The sequence below is a fragment of the Geospiza fortis genome, unplaced genomic scaffold (assembly GCF_000277835.1).
Source record: "Geospiza fortis unplaced genomic scaffold, GeoFor_1.0 scaffold188, whole genome shotgun sequence".
In the NCBI taxonomy this organism is placed as follows: domain Eukaryota; kingdom Metazoa; phylum Chordata; class Aves; order Passeriformes; family Thraupidae; genus Geospiza; species Geospiza fortis.
In genome coordinates, this window is record NW_005054337.1 from 4,104,853 (window position 1) to 4,117,097 (window position 12,245).

Below are 12,245 nucleotides of genomic sequence, written 5' to 3' on the forward strand. Positions count from 1 at the left end.
TTCAACTCATGGAAGACAAATGGGCCAAACTCGGGTCTCACTCCTGCCCTGGGGAGTGTGTGACCTGAACCAGCACGTAAATAACGATCTGGCAAGACAACTCATAGCTGTTCAGGGAAATGTTCACTGCTGTGCTCAGAACAGATGCTTGGGCTAATTAGCAAGATGCTGAGGACCAGGACAGAGGAGGGGGAAGCCCAGGATTGAGTGAAGCTGAGGGCTATGAGAGTTCACAGCACACCCAGAACCAGGTCTTGGAGCAATTCCTCTCTAGGGGGAAGTCCAGCCATGTTACTGCAGAGGACACACAAAGGTGGGAGAAGACCACCCACAGAAACCCCTCTGGCCTCTGAATACTCAGAACAATTCAATAAACCATTTCCTCTTACCTGCCAGGGAGAGAATCACATCAAAGGCTGATGCCAAGCACTGCTCTGCACTATCCCTGAGTGGAGAGGAGGCACCTGTGCTCCCACACCAGCCCACCCCTCCTCTGCTCTAGCAGGAGGTGTCCCTGCCCAAGGCAGCAGGCCTGGAATCAGATGATATTTAAGGTCCCTTCCAAGCTGTTATGTGATGCTATCTATGAATGCTGATAGCAAAGGCTCTGCCCAGCAGCTGGGCAGCTCAGGGGAAAGCAAAAGCACCTGCTAACAGAGCAGCTGATGCTGCAGCCTGCATTGATGATATAGAGGAAAAAAGCAGGAGAGTATGAAGGACAGTGTTAAAAAGCACAAGAACAAGGACTGTTGGGGTAAAGGTGAACCAATGGCAACTGGAAGTGCTTACAGCAAAGCAAAGGCTGCTGCTATCCTCCATAAATTCAGGAGTCAGAGAGCTCTGGATGACCTTGAAATGATGAATGCTCTGCAGTGCAAACTACAGCAAGAGGGCAGGGCACTGCTGCAGGGCCACCCAGGCTGGGCCACCAGCTCAGAGCCTTGCAAGGAGGGCAGTGGAGCTGCTGCTTGAATGGAGCTGCTGATCCCAAGGGGAATGGCAAAGCTCACTTAAAAACACAGGCCAAGGTCAAGACTCAATCAGTCTGGATAACAGCCCTAGTTAATGGGTTTACTAGCACTATAAGGAACTCAGTATTAAATTAGACAGTTAATGTTCCCCACTGTTGTTATATTTGACTGGGAAGGGAAGACATAGGAATTACTTCTATAATAGATTATGCCATTAGCTGGTGGAACTGGCTGCTATGTTGCACAGAGGCTGACCTTTTGCAGTCCTGCTTTATTAGACACTACAGCAGCAGCTCTAAATCTTGGCTTTGACCAATTCCTGGACATATATTTGGGTATTGCCAATAACCCTGGAATGGAAACAATTTCTGTCTGGAAAAATCATAAGCTATCTCCAAGAAAGCTACTGCTTCTCCCTTGAGGGGAGAGAGAAGGGGAAAATAAAACAGTAGAAATTTAGTATGAATGTGGATTAAAACCAGCAGGAACGATTTAGCAGAATAGACTAAATTTCAGATGCTCAAATTCATCTTGGTGAGCTGTGTGTCAAATGCCCAGAGAGAAGCTGGGATGGTGACGTGAGGGGGACATGCATGGTGAGATTGCTGGGACAGGCTCTCCCCATTCCCTCACTTGTTTTTCCTGCAGTTAAAGCAGGGAGGAAAAGAGCTCCAGGGAGCACTGTGACTTCTTTTAACCCCTTAAATGCAGCCCTGATACTCCCAAGAGCCCTTCCCTGCCACTCTGGAGCATGCTGCAGGCTCAGCAGACTTTTCCTGCCTGCCCTTAGCATATACCAAGCTGTTCTGACCTGCCCTTGATGCAGAAACCAGCTCTCCAGCTGAACCACCACACACTGGATGTGCTGGAGAAAGGCTGCTGAAGGGATCTGCCGCGGGTGACAGTGGTGTCTCCACCCTGGGTGACAGCCAGCAGATGTTTCACACACACTGGAGCAATCCTGGAAAGCCCTTCCCCTCCCATTGCCCAACACGTCTGTCCCTTAAGGGGAACAACCACTACAACCTGGTTATCACTGATATGAGATGTCTTCTTTTTATTGCATCTAAAGAGAAATGCTAAAAATAGCCAGAGGAATAAAGAGGGAGAGCTTTGCAGCTGACTTGCAAATAGCAGCTGCCAGAGCCAGCAGGGCCCTGTGACAGGACCATCTCACGCTGCAAAGAGCTGCACACAGAGAAGATTAACAGGTGACACTTGTCAGCCTTTTGTCTAAAGGGCACAAATCCTCCACTGAGCAAGGGCAGCGCAGCCTTTGAACAGCAAAGCGAAATTAATTATCTCTTCTCTGGCCCTTTGCTTTCACTAATCATGATTTACAGGCTCTGCTTTGCCACAGCCAAATGGGGATGATTTTAACAGAGTTAAAGATTATGGGTTTGCTGTGGAATTGGTCCTTAGTTGAATGCAATGCTGTTGTTGGCCAGAAGGCAGAGGGAGAGCACGGGGAGGTCAGTGATGCCTCCAGTGTGTCAAGGACAAATGAAGGACATTTTGCTGGAGGATGCTCAGATCGTGATCTTTAGCTGTAAGCAAGGAGGCAGAGCAGGGACAGCAGAAAGACAATATTACTGGATACTAGCAATAATAATAGAACTGGATACTATTGATCCTGGGATGTCTGAGCCCACCAACACAGCAGAAACCTGCAGCAAGGTTAACCCTGGCTGCACAGGCACTAGCTCCCACCGAGGCTCAGCACAGGCTGCAAGCATCATTTTCAGCATCAAATAATCATTGCTGTGCCCAAACTGCACAAGAGCCAGCAGGCACTGCAGCGGGGACACACCTGGGCACAGCAGGGACACACCTAGGGACAGAGGGAGCCGGGGACAGCAGGGACACAGCTAGGGACAGCAGGGACACAGCTAGGGACAGAGGGAGCCGGGGACAGCAGGGACACACCTAGGGACAGCAGGGACACAGCTAGGGACAGCAGGGACATGCCTGGGGACAGCAGGGACACACCTAGGGACAGCAGGGAGCCGGGGACAGCAGGGACACACCTAGGGACAGAGGGAGCCGGGGACAGCAGGGACACAGCTAGGGACAGCAGGGACACACCTACGGACAGCAGGGACATGCCTGGGGACAGCAGGGACACACCGAACGACAGAGGGAGCCCAGGCCAGCCGCGAGAGGGAGACACGAGCCCGCGGCAGCGCCGCAGCTCCCGCACTCCTGCGGGGCCCGTGCAGAGCAGGTACCAACCACCAGCCCGGCTTTATGGCACACATGACAGAGCCCACAAACCCCTTCTGTCTTTTTGTGACACGTTAATATGCAGAGTAAGACTGGTTGTGTCTACAGACAGGGGAACAAAAAGCACCGTGGAAAGGGACCTGGGGGTTCTGGTTGATGGCAAGTTGAATATGATCAGCAGTGCCCTGGCAGCCAGGAGGGCCAACCCTGTCCTGGGCATCAGACACAGCATTGCCAGCAAGGGAGGGGATTGTCCTGCCCTGCTCTGCCCTGGTGCAGCCTCACCCCAAGTCCTGGGGGCAGTTTTGGCACAGCAATATAAAAAAGACATTGAGCTATTAGAGAACGTTATTCAAAAGATCCCACAAGGATGGTAATGGGACTGGAGGGGAAACCTTATGGGAAACACTGGAGGTAACATGGTTTGTTCATTCTGGAGGAGACTGAGTGGAGACTTCATTGTGGTCTTCAACATTCTCATGAGAGGAAGCAAAGGGGCAGGTACTGATCTTTTCCCTCTCATGAGCAGTGACTGGTCCTGAGGAAATGGTATAAAGCTGAGCCAGGAGAGGGTTAGGCTGGATATTAGAAAAAGGTTTTCACCCACAGGGTGGTCGGGAACTGGAACAGGCTCCCCAGGGCAGTGGTCACAGCCCTGAGTTCTAGAGGTGTTTGGACACTGCTCTCAGGCACAGGGTGGGATTCCTGGGGTGTCCTGAGCAGGGCCAGGAGTTGGACTTGAGGATCCTGAGGGGTCCCTTCCAACTCAGCATATTCTACATTCTATGGATCTTAGAAGTTGTGTACTCAAACTGGGGCTGAAACTGCCCAGACCTTCTTCTTTTAAACACAACATTCCTAATCCTGATTATTTACAAAATCTGTGCAGCCTCTGAAGACTGTGTTCTCGTGCTGCATGCTGTAGGTCAGGGTGTATGAAATCTGTCCCTCTGTAGAGTAATTTAAGAGTGGCTTAAAGGCTCCTTGCCAGCTGCTTGCTTCTCTGCTCTTTCAGGGTAGCAGCGTTTCCTGACCTACTCCTTGCAAAGATCCATGTCCTTCCCCTCTGTGGGCAAATCATGTAGTCACTCCCTTCATGGCACAGCAGCTCCTCCTTATAAATGACTGGATGGAGAACCAGCTTTTCAGAGTTTGCTTGTAAACTGATCAGGATTTGAATGCCTAGATGGACAACACTGATTTCAATGCAAAATGCTATGAAGAAAATGCAGAGCAGCTGTGCTGATCCCTCTCACACAGCATATGTGGCTCTGCTCAGTCCCTTCCACACTCTCACCTGCTGCTGGCTACAGATTAGCATGCAGAGTGCACAGAGGCAGACACTTTTAGGGAAAATGTATCATTAATTTCTTTTCCTGTCCGTGCAGAGTTTGTCCGACCTCTTTTCTAAATCTATTTTTAAATTGCTCCTGGGACTCTGTATGCCAGGTATCCCATTATGCTGTTGAGAGCGTTTGCAGAATCAGCTTGTCAAAATCTTGTAATACTCACAGGAAATATGGTCAGAATGCATCTCCACAGGTCAGCCAGTCACACCCAGGTCGCAAGACCAGAGCAGCCTTATTTACACCATCTAGGACAGCTGCTTTTCTAATCTGTTCTTAAAATCCTTCCCTGAGAGTTCATTCCTGTGCATTATTTTACTTTTTCCTTCCAAATCTTTTCCCAGTTTTTCTTCTCTACACGAGTCCTAAACATCCTTTGTGAATTATCAGTTTGAAAAACAGACCACATACTCCTTTCTATTCCTCTTGATATCATACTTTTTTATAAGTCTTACAAGACTTGGAGACTGGTCTTGATTGTACTAATGTGCAATGGCCACACTTGCTGCTGTGCCTGTGCAGAAGAAATACAGAGCGAGGCATTCATCTCCCTTCACAGGCTGGGTCTAACACCCTTTTGTCCAGGAGCTCTCTCAGGATAAGAGAATTTCATGTCCTCCCCTTGGACCAAATCCCCATTCCTGTCTCTCTGTTTCACACATTGCACACCTTGACTCCCACGGAACTCCACTGCTCCGGGTTCAGCGAGGTGGTGAGGCCAGACAGCTTCAACACAGCCACCCCCTGGCACACCCAGACAACAGCTATTTTCAGAAGATAACATTTTGCCTTGTTCTTTTCATGGATTCGTTTACACCATCCACACAAACTCCTATTTGCCATCATCTCAAGTCTCCAGAGGTGATACATTCTTAAAGAGCTGCTCCACTGTGTCTGGTATGTGCATGGATGTGTCCGGGCCCAGGGTTCAGAAATTACTGTTCTGTTCTTGTAAGTAAAAAAAGACTCTTTTTTTTAATCCTCTCATGGCACAAACTTGCATTTAATAAGCAAGTTGCCTAAACACAGCCATGCATCTCAGTGGTTTGACTTGCACAGCTGAACTAACAGATACACCACACATCTACATCTAACATGGAGCTAAATTCTCCAGTTCTATCTTTAAAAAACAGGGACAGCAACAGATTCCTTCAGCCAGAAGAAATGGGGAGAGGGAAGTCTCCTCTGAGACTGATAACATATTTGACAGTTATTTTATTTGAGCATTAAAAAAACCCCATCAGAACTCCAATTTCAGGGAGCAGTAATGTTCTGTGTAACAATCACACTCATCCATATTGCATGTTAACGTCTTTTAAATCGCATCTCCCAGGCAGGAGCCAAGCAGAATCTATCAGCTAAGGAGGAAGGCAGAACTTGCCAATGTCCATTACCCCATCTTTCAAATATTTATGGTGTGCAGGAGCAATATGCATCCAGCTACACTGTCCAGGGACTGGGCACAGAGCCCCTTAACCTGTCAAAGTCGATGTGAATGCTGCAGGAGCCTTCACTTTGGCTGGGAAGGTTTTCCATGACCCAAACCCACCCTAACCCCACCAACTGCACACCTCTCCTGTGCCAGGCAAGATCTCCAACTCTGCCTCTCAACAAGCTCTGTTTCTCTCTGGGCCACTCCAGTTTCTGCAGCATTTTTAGCATTGTGACGTGCTGTCTTCTGTGCTGTAACACATTGTACTCCGCTCGCGTATCCCGCTCCTTCTGCTCTGCTCTATGAATTCTGCCACTGAAACAGTGCTATAAAAACTAGGCAGTGAATTCTGCACAAAGACCTCCCCCACTCCCCTCCCCACCTTGCCAGGCTAGCTCCATTTTTAGCAATCACTAGTCATCTAGATGCACTGAATAAAAGATAGCTACCTGTCTTCAGTGAGCAATTCTGTCTGTTCCCAAGGGGTTGCTGAAGGTGGGATTCACTTTATTTCCTGCTGGAACTACAGCTCTCAAGGTCACATCCTTTCCAAGCTGTGCTGGTCAAGCTTTGCCTGCACAAAAGGATGTGCTGTTGCTGAACAGGCTAAGGAATTCCTTGATATATTACAGAAATAATCTCCATGCCTTTCCTGGTTTCCAACTCAAAAGACACAGATTTCTTACAGCCTGAAGTGATATTAACATGTTTAATTACATTTTTTTAAAGGACTCAGATAAAAAGAGGCCTGAAGATAATCTGTTATAAAAGAGTCTAGAAGTCTCCTGGCTCTGGAAATCAAACAAGAAACATTCAGGGAATAGCTGCAATGTGAATCTCCTGAATGGGGCATTCAGGAATCAAGTCTTCTGGTCATTCTTGAATGTTGATGGATAATTTCTGGTGAAGGGAAGTGAATTTTCATGTGGTCATAACCCAGGCCAGTATTTTCTGCTGCTTCCTGTTAATTATTATCCCTCAGTGAAGCAGAGAAGGGTGGGCAGCTCCCCCAGCCTAAGTCCCAGTGCTGGCTCACAGCAGCCCAGGGGCAGAGCTGGTACCAGAGACAGAAGGAAGCCAAGAGGCGTGAGATGCCCTTGCAGGTGGCACTTGTGCCAGGCTGTGTCCCGCCCCTGCCCAGGGCACAACAGGGCAGAGCTCAGGCAGCACTGCCCTCACCAAGGAGAAGAGAGGTGAGATGGAAACAAGAAGATGCTTCCTCACTGGACCTGCACACTCATCTCAGATAATATGAGAACAATCCTTCAAGCCTTTGTTAGTCACCACCTGCTGTGCTTTTCTAAGGTAAAAATCACCTGATCTCTCCAGAACTTAATCATCTCAGCAGTAGCCAGCAAGAACAAAAACCCTATGAGTACCACTCACTAGGCACTATGGCAGCTAGCAGGCTTTTGTTCCAGGTCCATTTTTATCTTTCTGCTCCATTTTCAGGAAGAAAAGTGTTTGGCAGGAACAAGTTACATGCAAGTCCAGAATCTACTGCTTTTTGAATGCTGTACATGGTCTCGTGCAGCTGCAGCAAAACCCAGCCAAAACAAGATGTAGATGGTGCAAGAGCCAGGATGGAGCTGAGATTCCGCTCAATCTCACAGGGCTGTGTGTGAGTTATTCCTATATTGGGAATTGTATCCTTGCAGCAATCCTGGTGTCCTGAGACTACCCCACAGGCACTTACTACAGTGGGCAACTGTTTTCTCATGTGAATCTTTAAGAATAGACATAGAAGAAAATATTCACTGCTGTAGGATTTGTAACCAGTGCTAAGATTGTTCTGGATGAATTATGAATGGAAACATCTGTGTATGTGAAAGCACAACCAACCTGGCTGCAGCAGATCTGTTCTCCAGTGACAGGGGAAGAACAGACAACAAGGTTAGAGAGCACATCACTTCCATACCCTGTTTGAGGGCAGACTGTAGCCATAAAGATCCCCCAAAAAAGAGAACAAAAAGGTGGCAGTGCTGCTTGAGATCTACAGAGATGAAAAAGAGCAAGACCCTGAGGTGAAAGATCACTCCAAAATAGCAGGTAAGTTCTAGAAAGTGTAAGAAAAACACAGTCTAAGAGCCAGTCTGTTGTGAAGAACAACTCAGCAGACACAGCGAGGGCTTGGCAGATGGTGTCCCACGTCCTCCCTGCAGCACACAACCCAGCCTGGCTCCAGCACCTGGACTGATGAGGCTTGGTGCCCACATGGGGCGGTGAGAGCATGAGGGAATGAAACCTGGAATGGGAATGACTGAAAACAGTTTTGTTCATGGTAAATATCTACTTCTCCTTCTACAGAGTCTCATATTGAGTTTTATTATATTAATTTCCTAAACTAGTGCACAACAACTGTGCAATAGAAAATCTGGGTAAGAAGGTTGGAGGACTTGTTGTCTGGCAAAATTTTACACAAAGCAGTGTGTTGACAATGTCAGCTTTTCCTGGCATGCTGTATGAGCTTTAATTGCAGGAGATGCATCATTTAGCCCAGCTAGTCTCCAGTATACTCCATCTTCAGGTAAAGTGAGTATTCAAAAGAAGGCCTAGCATACCTCAGAGGTATACCCCTACATAATAAGCGTCTCCATGAAAAAAAATCTACATTTTATGCATGCTGGTATTAACATGAAAGCAGCATTGCTCAAAACCATGCACTTCAGAACATCCTTTAACTGTGGTACCTTGCACTAGCAGAGAGCAGCTCCCTGCAACAAACATGGAAAAGCAGTCAGTGAGCAACACTTTCTAAAAGCAGTTTATCTGGCTGAGGGCAGGTGTTTAGGTCTGCTGCAGCAATGTTTCATCAAATCTTTGATCACTTCAGCATGCCACCTTTGGAAGTTGTCCTGTCAGTCCTTAAATTGATAAGGATTACAAGAACACATGGAAGCTGAGAGGTTGTGAATCCATCTTTGTCCAGGTGTGAACACACCAAAGGGATGTACGGGTGGAAAGAGCTAGAACAGCATTGCCTTGCTGAAAACCAGGGGTTTGACAGTCACTGCTGAAAATTCTCTGACCAGTCTGAGAGAAAACCTCAGACCAGGAGAATCTGCACCAGTCACAAACCCAGCTTTTATTAGAAAGAAAATCAACTTGCCACAGCTAACAGAGACATATGAATCTTCATTCTGCCTCCCTGGGAAGACAGCTACAGCAAATGAGAGAGGTCAAGAGAAATCTGATTTAGGAGAACACATTTCTGTTCCTCAAAGCTATTCCCCAAACAATTCCATTCTTTGCTGCAGGAAAAGAAAGCAGAGAAACTCCCCTCCCACCATGTTTCAAGAGAATTGAGCCCTCTTAGCTCTTTGTACTCTCAGCCCTGTTTGCTTATCACTTGTGGCTCAGACAGATAGCTGCAATTCCCACCGGGTTCCCAGAAGAGATTAATTATCCCACCCAGGAACAAAGCATCCAGGAACCACTTAATCACACTTTTCAGAGAAGGGAGGAAACCACCCCATCCCTGGCTGAGGTGCTGGCAAGAATGATCTGGCAGGGTTCAAGGCTGGAATACCAAACCTTAGGCTTGTTCTAATAAAGACAACTGGATTCCAAGACAGGCTTTTCCTTTTTCTGTCCAGCTGATAGCTACATGTCACCTGCCCTCAGGGTGAGACAGCACTTGCAGGGGTGCAGTACTTTGCTGGCAGAAATACTCCCCCCTCCACAAAAGCAGCTGATGGAAGCAGTGAGAGGACACAGACCATCCAGGGAATTACATCCCTTCCCCGGAGGATAAGCTATGTAAATATAAAAAAGAAAGAATTTTGCCCTGCATGAAAGCAGACTCTTACTCCTCATTGCCCAGGGAATGAACTTAATCACTAATCCTCTGCATCTAGTAGCGGAGGCAGAACTCCAAGCCACAGGACTGTGCTGGTGTAGCAGGAAAATTTCCCTGGAGACAGCAGCTCACAGAAGAGATAAGGTACATCACAGCTTTGGAGTGACAAGATTGCTATCGCAGTCTGTGCCTCATTACTATTTTGAACCTTCAGCACAGATCTATGATGCCTTTCCAGGATTAGCCTACTTCTAAAGCTAAAGAAAGTCTCTCTTAATTTACAGCTTGTTACTTATTTAACACCAGAATCACATTAATTGAGAGTGCCTTTGGACTATCTCAGCATTTTAGCTGTACAGTGTACTTGGAATACCACACAGGACTCGAGAGAGTGTACAGAGTGATGCCAAGTGTAGTCCTTGGCTTGAATAGGAAACCTTTTAGGTATAGAAACATTGTGGCCACACACCTAGGAAGTACAAAATCAGATGGTAGGTACTGCCTTCTTCTTTAAACACTGTGGGTTTTTTGCTTCCAAAGATTCCCATGAATAGTCATCTTAGTAAAATAATCAAATTCCCATATATGGCTTCAAGTAATGGAAATACAAAAACCAGAACTGGAGACAAGTCAGGTTCCAAAGTTCTGGCCTAAATATCCCCTGCTTTGCACTCTGGTATAAAGTCTAAATGCAAGCGTGTTGTAACTTCTCTTGGAGTCAAAAATCTTTTCTGAAACACATTCTTTTAGGACACTGTAACTCAGATGAAACAAAACTAAGTTTTTTACCAAAGTACACAGGCTCCAAAATATATATCTTGATATCAGAATTTTGCTATGTTATCATGTATTTTATAACTTTCACCTTTTCAGCACCTTGAAACTTCCTCCTGCCCCAAACCAAAGGGCTATTTTTAAACAGGGGAAATGGAGAACTATTGCGCAACATTAAAAACTACTGGCTTATCATTTACGAGCAGTAATGAGCCTCTGCTATTGACCCTGAATTACTCATCCAAAGGCAAAGTGGTTAAAAGTAATGGGTATCTGCTTCAGCTCAGAGTAATGAGGACACTAAAAAAAGTATATAAACAGTCAAGTATGTGCCAGCTACGCAGACAGAGAGATGTGCTCTAATTGCATGGGCAGTACACCTGCAGCACAGGCAAGTCAGAAAAACACATCGTCCATCATGCTGCAGGAAAATTAATAGGTTCAGGGACAGTGCATCCCACGAGTGATTAGCCAGCTCCTTTTTGATGACTTACTTTCCCTCTGATCCATAGCTGTTCATGCTGTCCTCGATGGACTCGTGGCTGGCCTGGCGCACGGTCCTGCTGGGCATTTCCACGGCCAGGCCGGTCTCTGTGCTCCTCTGGATGGCTCCCTTCAGCCTCCGACCATCACCATCTGGGAACACAAGGGGAGAAAAGGCAGTCAGCCTCTATTCCCAGAGCCTTCTGCACTCACAGAGCCACAGAGAAGCAGAGGAGGTCTTTTGGAAGACCAGCCTTTATTATATAGGAAATATATTTCTTTATTCCTTTATTATAAAAGAAATAAAGAAATATATTTTATAATAAAATATATTTTATAATAAAATATATTTATAAATTTTATAATAAATTATATATATTATATATTATTATAATATATACATTATAATAAATTCCTTTATTATAGGAGATATATATCTATAAAAGGCATTTATATATAATAAATGCCTTTATTATATAGGAAATACATCTCTTTATTCCTTTATTATAAAATATAAAATTTTATAATAAATTATCTATTTTATTATAGATTATTAATATAATATATAAATATATTTCTATATAAATATATATTTGTTTATATATTTATTTTTTAATTACACACACACTGCTCCACCACGCCAGGCCCAGCAGACACTCAGAGCATGCACACCCTCCCTACCTGCTGCAGCCATTTGTACCAATTAATTATCCATTGAGAAGGCAGCCACACCAGCTGGCTACACCCAGAGCTACCCAGTCAGGGAACACAGCAGCAGCAACCACGGGCACAGCTGATGCCTCCAAGCCTTTCCCAAAGCCCATGTTGCTGCCTCAGGTTGTGTGGAACAGCACAAAGAGTGGCAGGTCCTGGTGGGCATCGAGGGGAGGAAAAGCCAGGCAGCACCAGAGGTGCTGTCAAAGCAGGAGCCCTCCCAAACCCGCCACAGAGGAATACTTGGGCACAGCCAAAATGTTCCCTGGTGGCACCAGAAAGGCACCAGCAGTGGAAAACCCCAGAGAGGACTATTCCCCTTGACAGACGCCCTCAGCCACAGCATAGAGGGAATTAAGTAGGTTCTGGTTCCTCCTGGGTGCAGTCTTCAGAGCCTCAGCCCTCTGAAATTAACAGCTGCTATTTTCATCCTCCATCTCAAGCAGTCTGTTTCTCAGAACAAACCATGTTATGTAATGAATATGTAATGAATACCATTACTA

General features: G+C 46.2%; 1 protein-coding gene across 2 annotated transcripts in view; it reads right to left on the reverse strand.

Moving 5' to 3' along the window:
* The window catches only part of RIMS4 (regulating synaptic membrane exocytosis 4), a 54,734-nt gene that overhangs the window by 13,166 nt on the left and 29,323 nt on the right, over window positions 1-12,245 (reverse strand). For both annotated transcript variants that reach the window (XM_031057948.1, XM_031057949.1), the window contains exon 2: window positions 11,040-11,181. In XM_031057948.1, the coding sequence (XP_030913808.1) occupies window positions 11,040-11,116 (77 nt within the window). In that variant the 5' untranslated portion in view covers window positions 11,117-11,181. The remainder of the gene's footprint in view (window positions 1-11,039; window positions 11,182-12,245) is intronic.